The sequence below is a fragment of the Lontra canadensis genome, unplaced genomic scaffold (genome assembly GCF_010015895.1).
Source record: "Lontra canadensis isolate GAN:19392208 unplaced genomic scaffold, GSC_riverotter_1.0 scaffold16, whole genome shotgun sequence".
NCBI classification, from domain to species: domain Eukaryota; kingdom Metazoa; phylum Chordata; class Mammalia; order Carnivora; family Mustelidae; genus Lontra; species Lontra canadensis.
In genome coordinates this window covers 19,449,711-19,470,085 of record NW_022631010.1, presented here as the reverse complement: position 1 = coordinate 19,470,085, position 20,375 = coordinate 19,449,711, and the positions used below count along the sequence as shown (strand labels likewise).

General features: G+C 45.5%; 1 protein-coding gene across 3 annotated transcripts in view; it reads left to right on the top strand.

Moving 5' to 3' along the window:
* Positions 1–20,375, top strand: part of RRBP1 (ribosome binding protein 1) — a 63,376-nt gene that overhangs the window by 5,820 nt on the left and 37,181 nt on the right. For all 3 annotated transcript variants that reach the window (XM_032859231.1, XM_032859230.1, XM_032859229.1), the window contains exon 2: positions 17,522–19,364. In XM_032859231.1, coding sequence (XP_032715122.1) covers positions 17,543–19,364 — 1,822 coding nt within the window. In that variant the 5' untranslated portion in view covers positions 17,522–17,542. The remainder of the gene's footprint in view (positions 1–17,521; positions 19,365–20,375) is intronic.

The following is a 20,375-nucleotide window of genomic DNA, read 5'->3' as shown; positions in this document are numbered from 1 at the left end:
TCATCTGGGCTTCACTCCATCATATCCTCTGCTCCAGTCCCAGTGGCCTCCTCTGTTTCTCAGGCATGCTTTTGCCTCGGGGCCTTTGCATGTGCTGTTGCTGTCCATGGGACGCTGTTTCTTAGATGGCCACATGGCTGCCTCCCACCCCCGTGCCAGGTCTTTTTCAGGTCAGTGAATTCTTCTCTCCCTAACTACCCTACTTAAAGTGACAGCCCCTAGCGATCCCCCACCCTTATCCCTGCTCCCTGTCCCACTCCTCTGTATCGCTTTCTCTTTGTGATCGCCAGCCAGGCGTGTCACATATGTGATTGACTTTGTCCACTCTGCCGACGCAGGGATGCATCTGTTCTCTTTCCCTGAGGTACCCCTAATGCCTGGCCCACAGTGGATGCCTGTCCTCACCGAGCTCATTGGGAGAGGATTTTCTCATGTTCGTGTTCTAGGAGTATATTATTGTTTAGCCTGAAGTAGTCAGGATTCCTAGAGCATCACATATAAACACAAAAAACATATTACGAAGCCAAGTGATTTTTGGATTCCATCCAGCCTGGCTCCAGTGGAGAGGTTGCACGCAACGTTCACAGAGGAACGCTGTCAAATGGGGATATTTCCTGCTCTGCCCCCAGAGCCCAGGGCTTCGAAGTGACCCTTAGTGGGAGGCCTGCGCATTGGCTTTCTCCCAGCTGCTATAAGCCTCCAGGACAGTTACATTAATCTCCGTGCGCCTCGTCTCTCCACAGCCCACTGTCCCTGTCATGGTGCCTCGCCGGGACGGGGCCCTTCCCAGCTGCTCACGCTTCTAGGAGGAGGACACACAGCGAGCACCCTCGATTCCCTTCTATGCCTGAGGAGCCTTAGGTGGGGCTTGGGGAAGAACTGAGCGTATCAGCGACAACACGCTCGCCAGGAAAGAAAATGTTATTTTTGCTTTGAACAATGTGCTGGCTCGCTCTGAGAAGAGGAGGATTTTGTATTTAGTGAGCAAGCAGTGTTCCTTAGTGGTAGGAGGAAAATTCTTTTCTTGTAGTTGGCATTTTATTCTCTCTTTTAGTCAGACTTCGAGGAGCACAGACATTGAGGAGCTGAGCCTCCTGCCTCCCGCACAGAGTTCCCTGTCCTCGGAGGTTTTGGAACGCGGAGGCTAGGGCGGGCCAGAGGAGGTGGTTGGGGGCACGTGCTCTGGTTGGTAAGCGTCCATTCCTGGCCTGCCGCCTTCCTTTTGTTTCCCCTCCCCTCTTCCTGCTTTTGTTTTTGGGCAAGAAAATGAAAAGTTGATCCCGGATTCCTTGCCTTTTGAGATGGGAGCGTCTGGCCTACTCATTTTCCCTGGAAGGGTGAAGACGCTTGCTCTGCCCGAAGCCCAGGTGGTATGTTTCTCTGGAACCTGCCATTCAGTGCTTAAAATGTACCACTTGACTACATCCAAACCGTTTTCTTGTCAGTTAAGACTCCTGCTGAGTAGGAATTAGATGGAGCCTTATTTTTATTGAATACACTTTCATTTCGTTCTGTCCTCTCAGGATTTGTTGTAAGTAGGAAGAGAAATAGTAATTTTCAGAGCTTAGTAGCAATCATAGTGATTGAGGAAGAGGAGTCAGTGCTAAAAAATAAATGAATTATTGATCCCCTTAAGGAAGTCTTAAACAGTGGCGTGTCAAGGGACAATGAAAAGGTCAACTTCAGCCATGACTCTGAAGCCCAGCCGCTATTTCCTGTGTTAATCTGCTTCCCTCCTAAAGTTGGGAGCTTATGAAGTTGGAGACTTTTTCTGAACAGCTGGCTTTTTTAAAAGTTGCTGCGCAGGACAGTGTGGTGGGTGTGGCCATGGGTCATAAGGTTGGGGCAGGAGGTGACTGCCTTCCCCCGCCCTGGCCCCAGTCACCCAGCTCTTCGGGGGCGGGAGCAATGCCACATTGCCTGGGAGAGGGCTATGACGTGGCAGCAGTGACAGGACCATATGCTCTGGGGACCAAAGACGCTCTGCCTTCAAGTTCCTTGTGATAGGGTTTCCCACCAGAGTGGGCATATATATTTTTAAGCTCTTTACTAAAGTAAAGTAAACTACACTAACTAAAGTAAACTACTCTAGTTAGTTTACTTTAGTTAACTAACTAAACTACACACACAGAAAAGTGCTGTCACAAGTCTGCAGCCTAGTTGTAAACTGCCACAAACCAATCACCCTGTTGAACCAGCAGATCAAGAAATATCCCCCAACAGTTTCCTTTTCTGCCCTCTCCAGCCGCTGCCCAGCCCCAAGGGTATCAGCTCTGCTGGTTCCTGGCACACGGATTTGCTCCATTGTGTTTGAACTCGAGGTATAGATGGAATCACGCAGCCCATGCTCTCTTGGGCCTTTCCTTGGATGTGGTGGGTGGGAGTGCTCTGCGCTGTCGGCCTCCTGGTGGTTCACTGTCATTGTCATGTGGGTGCTCTGGCTTGTGAGTCTTGTGCCTGTGCCTGTTCTACTCTGTGTGGATACTTGGAGAGTTAACTGGGGACTCCATATATAATATGGCAGAAATTGCATGATATTGTGAAATATAAAGTCCTGCCCCTCGGTGCAGTGACCATTGATCCACATGGCTGTCAGGTCTGTCCCTAGGAGCAGGACTGCAAGCCTCCAGGAGGCGTATGCTGGGCTTTAGAAGAGAGGCCAGACTTTTTCCCAAGGCGCGAGGACTCATGTATCCTCCCATCGGCAGGACTGGAGGGCTCGGAATATATTATACAATGGCCGACTTTAAAAAGGAACCAGAATGAAGTTTGAGTTACTGTCGCTGTTAATAAGAAATAACTCCTACCGCACTTCCCTCTTTGTCACTGAGATGGGAACATTTGGCCATGGAATTTGTTAATCCGAGGTGGGCTTTTGCAAAAGGCTTGTGGAAGAGGGTCAGGTATTGTTGCTGATGAGCAAATGCTACCTCTTCACCACAAATCTGAGTGGAAATGCAGCTCCTCTTTGTGCAATGAAGGGAGAGCTTCTATCTGGGGACTGAGTTATCTGAGCCCCAACCCCAGGTTAACGTAATGTGTGTTGGAGTATTAAGGGGATTATTTCTTCTTCTTCTTCTTCTTCTTCCTCTCCTTCTTTTTAAGATTTTATTTATTTATTTGGCAGAGAGAGACAGTGAGAGAGGGAACACAAGCAGGAGGAGTGGGAGAGGGAGAAGCAGGGAGCCAGATGCGGGGCTCGATCCCAGGACCCTGGTATCAGGACCTGAGAGCTGAAGGCATGGGCTTAATGACTGAGCTGCCCAGGTGCCTCTAAGGGGATTTTTTAAAAACAAAGGAGCCAGCAGTTGAATACCAGGTGTCATTCAGCCCCAACCCCCACCTTTCTAACCTGGAGATCCTCCCACCTCCTGGAATCCGTGTGCAGACCCCACCCAGGTTGGTGGGGGTGGACTGCAGACTCCCCTCTTCCTGGGATGGATGTCTATCCGGGTCTGGATTTGGAAGCTTCCCTAGCAGCCCTTCCAGCCCTGCTGTCACACAGGGGGGATGATCATCTTTTTCTTTTGAGAGCTTGGTTGGCTGGGATTTCATTTGGCTAGGAATGCCGAACATCAGTGTCTCTTGGCACAACGGTGCCAAATGTCAGTAGCCCCAAGAAGTGAGGGGCCACTGTGTTCTGGTGATTGGGTGGTCTGGACCAGTCTTCTGAATGGGGTTGGGGGCAGTGCAGGCCTAGTGCTACATAACAGATAAAAAGCACCTTCTGAAAAGCATGGAATGGCTTGGAAGATATTTTCTTTTTTTATTGTAGTGTAATTGAGATACAGTATTCTATTTCACATGTACAGCAGTGATTTGCATACACTGAGAAGTGATCGTAGGATAAGTTCAGTTGCTGTCTGTCACTGTGCAAAGTTGGTAAAATATTATTGTCTGTATTCCCCATGCTCTATATCACATCCCCAGGACTTCATTTGTCTTGTAACTGGAAGTTTGTCCCACTTGATTCTCTTCGACCATTTCACCTCCTCCCTCCCCTCTGGTAACCACCACTCTGTTCTCTGTAACTGAATTTGGGTTTAGTTTGGTTTGGATTGTTAGTTTTTGTGATTTAGATAATGACTTGCAAGTGAAATCATGTGGTATTTGTTTTTCTCCATCTGGTTTATCTCATTCAATGTAACACCCTCAAGGTGTGACTGTGTTTTCACAACGGGCAAGATTTCATTCTTTTTGCCTGAGTAATATTCCAATGTGAGTGAGTGAGTGTGTGTGTGTGTGTGTGTGTGTGTGTGTATAAAGCATACCACCTCTTTTTTGTCCATTCATCTAACTGGACACTTGGATTATTTACTCTTGGAAGATAATGAGGAAACCAACACCTCAGTGAAAGGAGTGACGTTGGACAGTAAGCCCAACCCCAAGGGCATTTGGCAAACAAGGGAAATTCTGAATTTTGAGGGCATCTCTGGGCACAGGGGGCAGTATGATGGAAGAGCCTGCCTACTGAGAGTTCGAACCACAGAGAGCTGCTATGCATCCGGGGTGAAGGCAACCCAGAAATAAGCCCATTACCCTCCTGAGAGCTGGTCCTCACAAGTTGTACCTCTTGCACATCCCATGACCTAAGTGGAAGGAAATTCTCTAGCCGATTTTTAAATTCTTTATTTTAGAGTCGACCTGCACAGACAGTGCTCCTGGGCCATCCTGCAAGTGAGCAGATGAGCAGATCTTTGAAGGACTGCTCCTTTATTCTAGGCATAGTGAAGCCCCATGTGTAATTTTCACAGGAAAGTGAGCAGTCCCTAGTTAGGAGTAAGTAAACCCAAGGAATACAGAGCACTGTGAATGGGGACCAGCAGAAACAGATCTGTGAAAATATGAGACCGTGGAGGAGTTGACTGAGATTGTAAACAATGCCTCTTACTATACTTCAAGTAATAGACTAGATCGAAAATACATACACATCAAGGAAACTATAAAACAACCTAGCAGAATTTAAAAAGGAAGCAGGGACAACTGCTAGACATGAGCAGCTCGATAATTGTAATTAAAAACCCAGCAGATTGAAGAGAAAAAGTGAACTGAAAGAGCAGAATAAAATGTACAGATTTCATCTTCGAAACCCAAATAGATGAATAATTTCTAAGAGCAATTAAGAATCATGGAGGGTAGACTGGGAAGAGTGTCTAATTGGGATTCGGGGAGAGGAGAGAGATCGTGGGCCAGAGCCAGTATTGGCGAGATGATGCCTGAGGGTTTTATGGAATAGATGAGGCACCCATCCAAAAAAGGAGAAAACACCCATATGTAGGCAGTGTAGTGATAGAGGAACCAAAAGCGGGGAGAAGTCCAAAATCAAAAAACCCAGATCACTTTTAAGGCAAAAACCAGGACAGGTCATTAGTGACAGATCCTTCCTTGCTAAAGGAAATTCCGCAGGATGCTCTTGGAGGTCAAGTAATGGCAAATGGGAGGAGTAAGCTGTATAAGCAAGGAATAAAGAGGGTGGTAAGTATTTGGACCCCTCTAAACACAGTAAAAGAATAATAGTATCGTTTGGTGTGGGGGTGGTGGCTGGAAAAGGGAGAGTATTAAATACATGAAAACAGTGTACCATTGAAGGCAGAAGGGATAATGGAGTCAGGGGAAAGGGTAGAATCAATTGAACTTGGGGAACCCTGCATGTTCTTTTTAACAGTAATTACTAAAGAACAGAAATTGTCTTTTGTACAAGCAGAAGGGGGGCAAAATGGAATGCTTTTTTAAAAAAAGAGATAAGAAAGGACAGATGGGAAAACAGCACAATATAGATTATAGATTTAAGCTCAAATATATCAGCATTCATATTTAGTATAACTTGATTAAAAACTGCAGTTAAAACATAAAGATAACATTCCGGGTTTTAAAAATCCACTCTTGTGCTGTATACAGGAGACAGGTTAAAAATGAAAGATAGAAGATATATTGTAGAAAGTCTATTAAAAGAAAACTGGCATGGGGGCACCTGGATGGCTCGATCAGTGGAGCATAGGACTCTTGATCTCCGGTTTGTGAGTTCAAGCACTGCGCTGGGCATAAGGATTACTTAATGCAAAACAAAAAACAAAAAAACAAAAAAAGATGGGGCGCCTGGGTGGCTCATTTGTTAAGCCTCTGTCTGCCTTGGGCTCAGGTCATGACCCCAGAGTCCTGGAATAGAGCCCCACATCAGACTCTCTGCTCAGCAGGGAGCCTGCTTCACCCTACCCTCTTCCCGTTTGTGTTCCCTCTCTCCCTGTCTCTCTCCCTCTCTCTCTATGTCAAATAAATAAATAAAATCTTTAAAAAAAAAAAAGAGAGAGAAAGAGGAAGAGAAGAAAGAGAAGAAAACAAAAGAAAACTGGTGTTATATTATTGTTATATAAAAGAGGCTTTGACACATACACAGAAAGTATTCTAGAGAGAAAGCACACTTAATAGTGATCAGAGTTTAATTCAGCTTAAAGATAATGCCAGTTTTAACTCTTAAGTGCATCTTAGTAAATCACAAAATGCATAAAACAAAAATTGACAGAACCACAAGCAGTGGTCAAATCTGTAATCATGGTAAAGATTTTTAGCACATCCAGTCAGTAATTGACAGCTAACCAGACAAAAATCAATGATTAGAACTTTGAACAAAAGACTGTATATAGTCCAGGACTATATATAAATAAAACATTGTGGCCAACTAACACACATTTGGCTTCAAAAATTTCAATGATTGGGGGCGCCTGGGTGGCTCAGTGGGTTAAAGCCTCTGCTTTTGGCTCGGGTCATGATCCCAGGGTCCTGGGATCGAGCCCTGCATCGGGCTCTCTACTCAGCAGGGAGCCTGCTTTCCTTCCTCTCTCTCTGCCTGCCTCTCTGCCTACTTGTGATCTCTGTCTGTCAAATAAATTAAAAAAAAAAATTTTTTTTAAATTTCAATGATTGGTCATATCTGGGGTCTTAAAGTAAGTCTCAACCAGTATCAAAGGATTGAGATTATATAGAGCAGGTAATCTGACCACAGTTTAGTAAACTGGAAATGCAAATAAAAAGAAATAGAAAATCTCCACTTTTGGAAATTTTGTAAAAGTATGCTTTTAACTAGGTCAGTAAAAGGGGAAATGGAGTGGTAATGAAAATTCTACACTAGTGGGATGTAGCTGAAGTATTATTTACAAGAAGTTACAAAAGACAAAATAAACTGAAACCAGTCTGAAGAAAGTATGGATGAGAAGGGGTGAATGAAACCGAAACCAAGTAAGTAGATGGATGAAGCCAACAAAGCCAAGATTTCATTCTTAGAAAAGATGAGTAATCTTGACAGATATCAAGCAAAAGTGATCAAGAAAAAGGCAAAATCTTCTCAAGAATGGAAAATGGGACTTTACTACAGGTGTAGTAGACATTAAAAAGGTAAGTGGTTAGAACGAACAACTTGAGCTAAATAAAAATAAAGGAAATAAAATCCAGTGTTGTAGATGTTTATTAAAAATATCTGAAGGATCCCGAGGAGGGGGCTCTACACACACCATATATAGAAGATCTTTTTTTTTTTTTTTTTAACATCTCCACATGGGAAGAGTTCTGCAAGTTCTGACAACATAAATAAACTTCTAGGAAAATATAACTTACCATGCTGAACCAAGAAGAGAACCAAGAACCTGAAATAAACAAAAGATATCTACAAAAAGCAAACATCACACTAACGAGCAGGACATCAAAATCTTTCCCTTTGAGAAAAGGAAAAACAGGATGGCTGCTGTCATTCCTTCTCTTTAGCACTGTGTTGGAGGGAAAAGTCAAGAAAAAGTGAAGCTAAAGATAAGGAAGATTGGGGAGAAAGGAACAAAGCCATGATCCATAGGCAGGATGCTTATGTATGTAGAAAATATTTTTAAAAATCTAAGGAGGTGTCCTAGAATTAAGCGAGGTTGTTGGAGGGGCAAAGTCACCCTACAGAAATCTGTTATGTTTCTGGATACCGACACCGAACAGAATGAAACATATACCACATTTGCAATGGTGGGAAAACTATAAAGAATCAAGAAATAAGTCTTTCCAAAAGCATGTAAATCCCCACAGTGTGCCTTATTTTCCTCTGCCAGGATACCCATGTTTTTCTGTTTGGATGTGATCCTCACAGCCATTTAATGTGCAACTCCTATCCTAATGGAATTTTCTGTAGAACCTTCTTTCATCGTGCACTTGGGAGTGTTGATGTGCTGAGGTTTGCTTGGATACAGTGCCGAAGAGACTGGTCCCTGCTTTCTGGGAGCCTGGTGTCTGGCCCATTAAGAATTCTGTCATGGGCCAGCACATCTTAATTATCATCATTTTGAGAAGTCAGGGTTCTGGATTCCTACCTTAGAGGCCTGTTGTCTTCATTGATGAGGGAAAGCCTGTAAGCTCTAGGAGGAGTTAGGCCTTTTGAAGTACTTACTTTTCGAAAGACTGTTACTTTGGAGAAACAAAAACTTGTCAATTCTTTCTTTTTTTCCTTAGGCATAGAAACTGAATCTGAAATAGCCGATGAATAAGCAAAGGCTTATAATAGAATACATGTCTATTTTTAGTGTTCCATCTCTCCTTAAAATGAGTACAGCGTTGTTTGTTAAAGTTGTTTCCATTCTCTTAAAACATGAAATAAATTATTTCAGAATATGTTGTTTAGTGACCGAATTTTCTCTTAGTTTCTTTGGGTTAAAAAAAAAAAAATCAGAGATTACACTTATTATTTGGATGAGGTGATCTGAAAACCCTTTTCTCCAGACACTTAGAAATGTTAAAGTTAATAAACATTCTCTAAAAAAGCATAGCTAAGCTTATAAGCTAGTACTAAGAGAGATTGCCAGGGGCTGTAAATGGAGGGCGAGGGGAATGAGGGAGGCCTAGAAGTAAGCTGACCCTGGGTGTGGGTGGAGTCTGTCAGCTGGAGTCACCTAGGTCTTGGGCTGTCATGACCCCGTGGGAACAGGGGGCTCGTTGGGGGGGAGGGGGGATGGGACCTGAGCCTCCCCTCACCCTCGCATGTGAAACCCGCTCCCTTGAAGGGCGGCACTCTCAAGGGAAGGGCAACTTAGTGGCCAGGAGAGATGACCCAGGAGCTTATCTGTTTTGTCCTGGGGCCAAGTCAGTCTCCATGAGAACCTGCTTATGGGAAGCCCATGCCTTGTGTAAAAATCAGTCCATGACTTTTCCCTTTCTGAGGGCCTGGTTGAAGCAAAGATTAAACTGCTCTAAGACAAGCCCACAACTCAGCCCAGACAGGATTTCCTCTGATAAAGTCCCACCAAAGATGTGACACAAAATCACTATTTAAGGCATTAAAGTGGGTGATGAAAAACATTAATGGAAAAAATATTATGGGAAAAATAATACCAGGGGAAAAAACAGGCCAACTTGAAAACAAATTGTTTCTTCGAAGGACTGATTATAGAGTTGGTTAGATTCAGCTGAAGAGACCGTTGGAGAAGTGGATCATACATCTGAGTTTTCCCAAGTGGCAACACGGAGAGCTTGAGGTCTAATTAGGAATCCTGCCACAAAGAAGGAGCAAGAACATTTTCAAAGAACAAAGTGGCCTGGGGTTTTCCAGAATTTATGAAAAATGTGAGCCCTCAAGTTCTGGATGCACAATGAGTCTGAATAAGATAAAGATACACGCCTAAAAATATTTTGTTGAATCTTTAGAACCCCAAAAGTGAATCTTAAAAGTTCTGAGAGATTTTTTTTTTTAGAGGTGTCATAAAGGAACAACAAATGAATAGTGTGTTTCCCAATAATAACTCCTCCTCCCCCACCAGAAAGAGCCAGAAGACAGGAAGACGGATAAAATAATGTTTTCAAAGTGGTGAGAGAAAAGGACTGTCAGCATGGGATTTTGTATTCAGCTAATCCATTCCTGAAGAGTGCGGGTGGAATAAGGACATTATTGCAGATCTGTGAGGACTTGAGAAGTTGATCCAGAGCTGCTCGTTGCTGAAAGGGCTGGTCAAGGATGTACTTTGGAAAGAAGGGGGTAAGCTGCAAGAAGCAGTGGTCCGCGAATAAATTGGTCAACATTTAGGGAATGCACACATAAACTGTCTGAGGAAAAACAAGGAGTAGGTCTGGGGTGTGATGGAGAAGGGGGGAATGCATCAGGTTGGAAAAGGGGCTCATGTCAGTTGGAAGGGCACCAGACGTCAGACCTTCTCCAGTTCTGCTGCTGTTGAGGACGTGGCTGGAGACACATGAAATGAGGTCAAAGATGTATGTTAGGAATATGGAAGGGACAAAGCATTTTGATTAGGGATGCCTGGGTGGCTCAGTGGGTTAAGTGTCTGCCTTCATCTCAGGTCCTGATCTTGGGGTCCTGGGATCGAGCCTTGAATCAGGCTCCCTGCTCAGCGGGGAGCCTTCTCCCTCTGCCCCTTCCCCCCACTCATGTATGTGTGCACGCATGTGCTCTCTCAAAATCTTTTTTTTTTTTTAATTTTATTTGACACAGAGAGAGATCACAAGTAGGCAGAGCAGCAGGCAGAGAGAAGGGGGGAAGCAGGTTCCCTGCTGAGCAGAGAGCCCAATGCGGGGTTCGATCCCAGGACCCTGAGCCCATGACCCAAGCTGAAGGCAGAGGCTTAACCCACTGAGCCACCCAGGCGCCCCTCTCTCTCTCTCAAAATCTTTAAAAAACTTTTTAGTTACAAGTTTAGTAGTCACTAAAAAAATAGTAAGAGCAGCATGTATTAACTTCCAAACACCATAGAGGAAAAGGAGATAAAACCTTAATAGTCCAATAGATGCAGAAATAAAGGGGGTTAGGGCAGAATAAGCAAGGAAGAAGGATTATAAATAGGAATGACAAAATAAAGGTTTAAATGAGTCCAATTATATAGGAAATCACAATAGGCGCTGATGAATTAAACCTACCAGTTAAAAAGACAAATTGCTACATTGGTCTTAAAATAAAATCCAGCTTTATGCTATTTTTAAGAGTTCTACTTAAAACATACGAATGCAGAAAGGTTGAAAGTAAAGAATAGAAAATGATTCTAGGCCAATATTAACCTCCCAAAAGTTGGTATAATTTTTTAAATAATCAGACAAACTAGACTTTCCTGGGGGAAAAAGAAATTCATTTTTAGGGATAAAGAAGGTCACTATATAATAGGGGGAAATAGCAGAGGCTGTATCAGGAAGATGTAACAATGCTGACTTAAAGTTCAGCTAATGAGATGGCCTTCAAATAAAGCCCACATTGACAGATTTCCAGGAGAAATCACTGAGTCCATGATCATGGTACAAAATGTTAAGAGTTCTCAATAGCTATTAGATTGAGCTGGCAAAACAGGGTTCTATAAAACATTATTAAGCTCAAACTAAGGATATGCATAGAACCCTACACTCCAAAGTACATGCATATTTATAAAAATTGACCACAGTCTAGCAAAATATACCAAATACCATAGTCTAAATCAGTATGTTGAGCCTCAAAATCAATTTAATTGATTACAAAAAACCTTTTCAAATGTTTTAATGGTGTAGAGAATACTGGTGCATCTGTGTACTAGTATTATTTCATGAAAGCTCATTATTTATATGTTGTATGTCACAATACACACACACATATACAAATGCTAATGTGTATGTTTCTGCATCCTGGGTCATGGAAAAAATTATTAATATGTCTGGATCCTGGTTAAAAGTCTGAAAACTTTGTCCCATATCACACAGAACAGAGTCTGTGATGACAGCACAGTTAAATGAGGAACTGTCAGTGATAATTCAAAACTCCCCAGTGTTAGGGGGGTTAAGGACACGGCCACCTCACGAGTCTGTGAAAATAGTGTGTGTGTGCTACAGCTTGTAAGATGAAGCCACAGCAGTACTTAGAGGGAAATTTATTGCCTTAAGTATTTGCTGCAAGAAAAAAGAAAGGTCTGGAAATTAATAAATGTCTATGTCAGGAAGTTAGAAAGAACAGAATAAACCAGTAGAAATAAGAAGAAGAAATAATGAAAATTAGGCATGCTGGATCACAAACCCAAAAGCTGGTTCTAGAATCATCATTGAAATTGAATCAACAATTAATAACAGCCAAGACCTGGAAACGACCTAAGTCCATACACAGATGAGTAGATGAAGAAGTTGTGCCACACACACACTTGCACACATCCTCGTGTGTGCCCGTTCATCATGGAATATTATTCAGCCGTAAAAAGGGAAACCTTGCCATTTGCGACAACATGGAGGACCTTGCAGGCCTTATGCAAAGGGAAACAAGGCAGAGGAAGACAAATTCATATGATCTCACTTACATGTGAAATCTTAAAAAAAAAAATACAAAAAACCCAAAACCAGTTTCCTAGAGAAAGAGATGACATGTGGTTACCGTGGGCAGGGGGAGGGGGAATTGCAGCAAGAGGGTCAGAAGGTACAGACACCCGCTTACAACATAAGTCCATGCCAGGGACGTACCAGACAGCATGATGACTAAGCTAACATCGCTGTGTGTGGCGTGTCTGAACGTCGTTAAGAGAGTAGAAGCTCTCCTCACAAGGAGAAAAGAACATTTTTCCTTTTTTTTTCTGTCTTGTTTTTGTCTCTATATGAGATGATGAGTATTAACTGAACTTAGTGTGGGAATCATTTCTTCTCTCTATATATGTCAAGGCATTGTGCTATTCACCTTAAACTTACACAGTTCTGTCCTGTGTCCTATCTCAATAAAACTGAGTGGAAAAATGCAATTAAATTAGCACTTAAAATTCAGCTTCCTCCCTCTTCCCCCCACCATCAAGAACAGAGCTGGGAATACAGATCTTGACAGTTTTACAAGCAGATTCCACCAAACCTACAAAGAACATTTTATGAGCTGCAGGTGACCTTGCTACCAAGATCACATAAGAACTGGGTCATAAGAATGACACCTGATTTCTCTCACTTATGAGCTCACATGCAAATCTCACATTAAAAAAAAAAAAAGTGAACAAATCTAGTGATACATTAAAAAAGAAAAGGCCCAACATCAAGAAGCGTTTATACCATACGAACCATCTGTGAGTTAACATTAGAACATATATTATTGTGATTCAACCCATTTCAGATTAGAGAAAATGTCAAGTGGTAAAGAAAAAGCATTTGCTAACATTCAGTACCCAATTGTTAAAGAAGAAGAAAAGAAAAGGGAACTAGGAATTCAAGATAGCTTAACCTGATGAAATGTTTCTACCAAAAAACCTATGGTCAGCACGGCATCTGATAGAAGTGGAGACCCAGAGGTGAGCCCAGTCAGCCCCCCTCCAACCCCAATCAACACCACTTCAGAGTCCTGTGACACGAGAGTTGGGGTGGTAGAAAATGGAGGGTCACAGTATTTTTCACAATATTTGAAAACCGTCGGAGATGGAGGGGGTGGCGCCTGCATGACTCAGTCGGTTAAGCATCTGACTCTTGATTCTGGCTCAAGTCATGGTCTCAGGGTCGTGAGATGGAGCCCCGCGTCTGACTCTGGATGTGGGTGCTTAAGATTCTCTACCCGCCCCCCCCGTCCCTTCCCCTCCTCTTATTCTCTCCTCTGCAAAAAAACCTTAGGAGATGGTAGTCCTGATGGGGCTGTATCTGCTAGGGTCTCTGATTTACTGTCACTTTGTTTTAGTTTTGTATCTTCCTAGCTGGTCACCTTGTGCCTAGAAAGTGCATCTGGAGACTTGCTCTCTTGGACACCCGCCCAGCACACCCCTGCCTCACGAGTCTCCCTTCCCCTGGCCCACAGCAGAGGAGCTGCCCAGTGATGAGACCCGGCCCTGGGGGTGCTTTAAAGGGTCTCTTCACAAAACCTACTCAAATCCCAATTGCCAAATTGGCCTGAAGTGGCCAATTTGGACCAGCTAGGTGGGCCACACGAGTTAGCAGATGTGTGTCATGTCTAAAGAACTGAGGGCTTCCACTCACGTTTGCTCCCTAAATCCTTACTCCCTAGGAACGGAAGAAAACCTATTCCCTCAGGACCCTCAAGGTGGTCAGTGAGTTTCCGCCAGCCGAGCCTGGGAGTGGTCCCCAAGCCTTTGGTGGCCTCTTGCTTCCTTCCCTCCTGGAACCTTGACGTTTCTGCTCTACACTCTTAAGTGTACTAGCAATAGTAAGTACAAGCGCCTAGTTCATAGACCTCTCCCAAAGCCATTGAACGTAGGTTCTCTGTGGTCAGCCCATATAAGATGTGTGGATGTTCACATATCTGGCCCCGTTCTTTGCCCAGTTGGACCTGGCCCTGTGGGAAACCCAGAGAGACATTCCTGCTGGGGGTCCTTTTGTGACAGCATGAATTTCAGAAGCAAAGCCCCCAGAATGCTGGTGTCAAGAGCACACTTGGGAGGCAACCCTGGTGTTCTTGCCCCTGTGAGTCTGGGATCTCTCCGTGATGTTCCTGCCCCACCCAAGCCAACTGCAGAGCAACAAGATGGCTGCCTCTCCCTTGGCACTCCTTGCTGTCTGTGGGGATATGGCCTTCACTGTAAATGTTTCGGGGTACTACTTATCAAGACTAGGGCTTTTCATTTTTCCTGTGAAAGATTTCTTTTAACAAAATTCTAACTCAGGAATTAGTGGTGGGGAATAGGGTTTCTTTTTCAAGCAGCCCGTTCTGCCAAACTTGGAAGACATATCGGGCTGCCATCAAACATACATTTGTGTGTGCAGCAGAGGAAGAAATATTCTCCCCAGCTTAGCTTTTGTGGAGTCTGTGCTCCCAACAGAGGATATATTTTTGTATCCCATATTGGCCTAACTTGAGTAAGATTCAAGGCAATTTTTTTCAGCCCTGGCTCTTCTGCCTCCACCACAAGGCTGCCCCGATCCTACAGTGCTCAGCAGGAAACAGACCCTGCTTTGTAAGAGCCTGGTGACTGCGTTAGCACCGTGACCCTCCTGCAGCTCCCTGGGAGCTGGCTCTTGGAGGGTACAGTTGCTTAGAAGCTGCTTGGGGCTCATGGCACCACTCAGACCCCTGGCATCGCACTGCCTCAGAAGAAGGGGAGTGTGTCAGAGGACTTTTGTCATCAGAATAGACTCATACAGTGATTATAATGTGATGTTTGTACCTGAACGTGTCTGTGTTGGCAGAGTTTGGAGAGGTCCTCGTGAGGACCCAGAGTTCTAGTGGACGGATGTCCACCAAGACTGTAGAACGTTCGACACCTTCTTGTCCCTGCCCTTCCATCCACTGGATTCCCTCCAGGGCCAAGTAGGGTACAGTTTCCTTTCCCATACCTCTTTTGTGAGTGTGTTCCTAGAAAGGCTAATTTGGGACACCCTCTCCTGAGGGCACCTGGCTGTGGCTCCCACTGTCAGAACCCACAGCCAGAGGTCAGAATCCACTTGCCCAGGATTCGAAGGCTCCATGAATCCACGTCACACTTCACTTGTGAAGGTTATGGCTGTGATAAAGAGGTTCCCCGGTCCTGCAGACCCAGGGTGATAGTCAGGGGGAAGCAAATATTTTAGCCACAGCTGGTGGGGGTTACGGCGGGGGGTGGGGCGCGGGCCATGGAGTTTTTGTCACGAGTCCCTTTAACCCTGTTCTAGCAAGGGACTTACTAAGAAAGTGAAATTGTGTGTGTGTTCTGTGATGAGAACGATTCTTCTTTGAACTTAATGCTGAGACATGTAAAACAATCTCTTCTCAGTCCCTTCATTAAAATGCCCTACTGTCAGAATTTGGATTTTGTGATTTTTTTTTGTTGTTGTTGTTGAGAAATTCCCACTCTCTTGCCATCCCCAATGGAGGAGGAATCTCAACTGACAAGCCTGGACCTGGCCTGCCCCAAGGTCTAGAGATTTGGGGGGGCAGGGGTCATGCCAGGAAGGGAGCCTGTTGACCTCTCTCCTTCTGTGCCCTCCTCCCTCTTTCCACCTTCGCTTGTCTGCCTTACACTTGTCTTCTGTTCACTAATTCCATCACTGCTCCTCTTTACTGGGGCCTAGGATCCGTCCAGGGAACTGGGACTGTGATAGTAGCATCAAAATTAGTTGATAAAAGATGGAAAGATCCAAATAAGTAAGCCTCTTGGGGCTCCTCACTGAAGTCGGACCCAGCCTGGGCTAGCAGCCAGGAAGCTGTGGACTGGTCCACAGGCAGTGAAAAGAGGTGGCTTGTGCTCTTGGTTTGGAAAATGTCGTCAGGCACAGGGCTCCCTCCCTGGGGTGAGGATTGGGTCTGATGACCGTGGTTTCCCTCCCTCTTTGCAGCCTGCAGACATGAAATTCCACACCTGGGGTCTGTTATTTGGTGTACTTTCCCTGACTTCCTGTTTGCAAATTTTGCCACTCCTTCTGTGTGTGTGTGTGTGTGTGTGTGTGTGTGTGTGTGTGTGAGAGAGAGAGAGAGAGAGAGAGAGAGAGAGAAGTGGGGGAAGGGAGAGGGAGCGGGAATCTTAAGCAGGCTCCATGCCCAGCACTGAGCCTGCCTGACTCGGGGCTTGATCTCATAGCCCTGAGATCATGACCTGATCTGAAATAAAGAGTCTGACCCTCAACCACACACGCACCCCACAAGTTTTGCAGCTCTTTAGGAACTATCCTGAAGGCCATTTTTTTCTCAACAAATTTTTGATCGCTTTCCAGGATTCTGAAGGATTGTCTCTGACCCTTGGTCATCATGTTTATCACAGCACTGGGGAAGGGAGACAACAGAGTGGAGATGGTGTGCCAGGGACCTACTGGCCAGAGTGCATGCAGTTGAAAGCCTGTAGAGGGATTGGTTTGGTTTACATGGTATTTTTATTTTTAATCCGTTGATTTCACTTTAGAGAAAAAAAAAAAAGATTTCTAGCCTAATTTGTAAAAGTAAGCGATCTCTCAACATGGAGCTCATATTTCTACAACAATCAGCTATGGCTGGGTGATGCTTTCCCCCTCATTTGCTGGGACATTCTTGCCACAGTCCTCACCACTCCCCATTGCTCACCCCCATCCATGCATGTGTTTATGTGCATCTTTGACCCCTGCAATAGAGAATCTATAGAATTGTGATTGGGACTTCTGAGTCTCCAGGGTATTACGTGTCCAGACCTGTACGCTGCTGTTGCTCTATTGCTTCCTATCCTAGCACTAATGGGGGCTGCTCATATCTTGCATAAAAACTTAGTCTGGGGGTGCCTGGGTGGCACAGTCAGTTAAGCATTTGAATCTTGGTTTTGGCTCGGGTTGTGATTCAGGGTCATGAGATCGAGCCCCCGTGGGGCTTCAGGATCTTGAGATTGAGCCCCACATCGGGCTCTGCATGGAGTCTGCTTAAGTTTCTTTGTACCCCTCCCCACCCCGTGAGTGCATGCTCGCTTGCTCTCTCTCAAATAAGTAAATCTTTTTTTTTAAAAAAAGGTGCCTCACTTCTAAAGAGGGGCAGGAAGGAATGTATGACATCAGAGATTGCAGGAATTTGTTTCTTCTTTGAACTTACCAGTCTGAAGAATTAATGAAAGCTTAAGTTTGGGGGTAGGGATGAGGATGGAAACTGATAAATGCTGCAGTTCCTACAAAAAGTAATCTACATGTATGTATTTGGCAGGTGAAAGGAAAGCAAGCCAAGATGGATATTTACGACACTCAGACCTTGGGGGTTGTGGTCTTCGGTGGATTCATGGTTGTTTCTGCCATTGGCATCTTCCTTGTGTCAACCTTCTCCATGAAGGAGACGTCCTATGAAGAAGCTCTGGCCAACCAGCGCAAGGAGATGGCGAAAACTCACCACCAAAAAGTGGAGAAGAAAAAGAAGGAGAAAACCGTGGAGAAGAAAGGAAAGACCAAAAAAAAGGAAGATAAACCTAACGGGAAGATACCCGACCATGAGCCAGTCCCCAACATGACCATCCTTCTCAAAGACCCAATGCGGGCACCTGCAGTAGCTGTGGCTCCAACCCCAGTCCAGTCCCCCGTGGTCATTGCCCCCATAGCCACGGTACCAGCCATGCCCCAAGAGAAGCTCGCCTCCTCCCCTAAGGACAAAAAGAAAAAGGAGAAAAAAGTGGCAAAGGTGGAACCAGCAGTCAGTTCTGTAGTGAATTCCATCCAAGTTCTTGCCTCCAAGGCTGCCATCTTAGAAACTGCTCCCAAGGAGGTGCCTATGGTGGTTGTGCCCCCAGTGGGTGCCAAGGCCAGTATCCCCGCCACTGGCACTGCACAGGGCAAAAAGGGAGAGGGAGCCCAGAACCAGAGCAAAAAGGCAGAAGGAACCCCCAACCAGGGCAAAAAGGCAGAGGGGGCTCCCAACCAAGGCAAAAAAGCAGAGGGGGCTCCCAACCAAGGCAAAAAGGCAGAGGGAGCCCAGAATCAGGGCAAAAAGGCAGAGGGAGCCCAGAATCAGGGCAAAAAGGTAGAAGTGGCCCCGAACCAGGGCAAAAAAGCAGAGGGGGCCCAGAATCAAGGCAAAAAGGCAGAAGGAACTCCAAACCAGGGCAAAAAGGCAGAAGCGGCCCCCAACCAAGGCAAAAAGACAGATGGGGCCCCCAACCAGGGCAAAAAGGCAGAGGGAGCTCCCAACCAGGGCAAAAAAGTTGAGGGGTCCCAGAATCAGGGCAAAAAGACAGAAGGGGCACAGAATCAGGGCAAAAAGTCAGAGGGGGCCTCCAACCAGGGCAAAAAGGCAGAGGGGAGCCCCATTCAGGGCAAAAAGGTGGAAGTGGTTCAGAACCAGAGCAAAAAGGTAGAAGGAACCCCCAACCAGGGCAAAAAGGCAGAGGGGTCCCAGAACCAGGGCAAAAAGGCAGAGGGGGCCCAGAACCAGGGCAAAAAGGCAGAGGGGGCCCAGAACCAGGGCAAAAAGGCCGAGGGGGCCCCTAACCAGGGCAAAAAGGAGGGAACCCCAAACCAGGGCAAAAAGGCAGAGGGGACCCCCAACCAGGGTAAAAAGGCAGAGGGGGCCCCCAACCAGGGCAAAAAGGAAGGAACGCCAAACCAGGGCAAAAAGACAGAAGGGACCCCTAACCAGGGCAAAAAGACAGAGGGGGCCCAGAATCAAGGCAAAAAGGCTGAGGGGGGCCAGAATCAGGGCAAAAAAGCTGAGGGGGCCCAGAATCAGGGCAAAAAAGCCGAGGGGGCCCAGAATCAGGGTAAAAAGGCAGAGTCCATTGCTAATCAAGGCACAAAGGCAGAGGGTGTTGTGAGCCAGGGGAAAAAAGCAGAGGGGGCCCCCAATCAAGGCAAAAAGGCAGAGGGAACCTCGAACCAGGGCAAAAAGTCAGAAGGGTCCCCCAACCAGGGCAAAAAGGTGGATGCATCTGTCAATCAGGGTAAAAAGGCAGAGTCAGCTCCTATCCAAGGCAAAAATGCAGATATGGTCCAGAGCCAAGATGCACCAAAGCAAGAGGCTCCTGCAAAGAAGAAGTCTGGTTCAAAGAAGAAAGGTGAGCCTGGTAAGTAGTTCTGATATCTCTGTGAACTTGGTGGGGGAAGCTATCCTTCAGTGGCCTATGGATTCCCTCTGGGGGAGCCTTATGTATCAGTTAGCTGTTGCCACAACAGAACTGTGTAACAAACATTCCAGAATTTGGTAGCTTACACCAGCGGTCATTTATTCGTGTTCATGCGTCTGTTGAACTGGCTGAAGGTTGACTGATCTGGGTTGTCTCTGCTAAGTGGCTCATGTTGTGGCTCCTTGCTGCAGGTCGAACCTCAGTCTGTTGCACATGGGTTCCTTCTGGGCTCTAGCCTGAGCCCTCAGGGATTCTGGAGGGCGGAAGCCCTTCTCATGGTGATGGCAGAGCTGTGAAAGGACACATTTCAAACCAGCATCCTGTAGGCCCGAGCAAGTCATGTGACCAAGCCAGCAGCAACGGGCAGGAAGCCCACTTTCTCCAGTGGGCCGGACTGCCACATGGTGTTGGAAAAGGTGTGAGTAGGTGTGAGGAAAGGAAAGGAATTGGGAATAGTAATTCCATCCACCATGCAGTCTGGAACACTTCTATGTTTGGGCAGATCTTAGAGGCCTGTGTTCTACCAGCCTGTTCTGTCGCTAACCTCACCTGGTACTCATGTCCGTGTGTTTGTTAAATGAATAATAGTAGGGTGTTTTAAAGGAGGGGTGGCATCCAACCCCACCCACCCTCAGTTTTTCCTCTTCCCTATCCCAGTTACTTAGTGGGTCATTTTATGTACTTGTCAGATAATACAGAACAGGAATTTTCTGTTATGTTTTGAGTGCATATTACTAGAGAAATTGGGCCAGTGAGTTCTGGTTTCATGTTCATCATTCATTTGATACGGTAGTCTTGCGTTTTCTATTCTTTCTCCCCCCCCCCTCTTTTTTTTAAAGGTCTTTGACTAGGGGTGCCTGGCTGGCTCAGCTTGCGACTCTTGATCTCAGGGTCATGAGTTTGAGCCCCATGTTGGGCATGGAGCCCACTTAAAAAAAAAATGACTAGTCA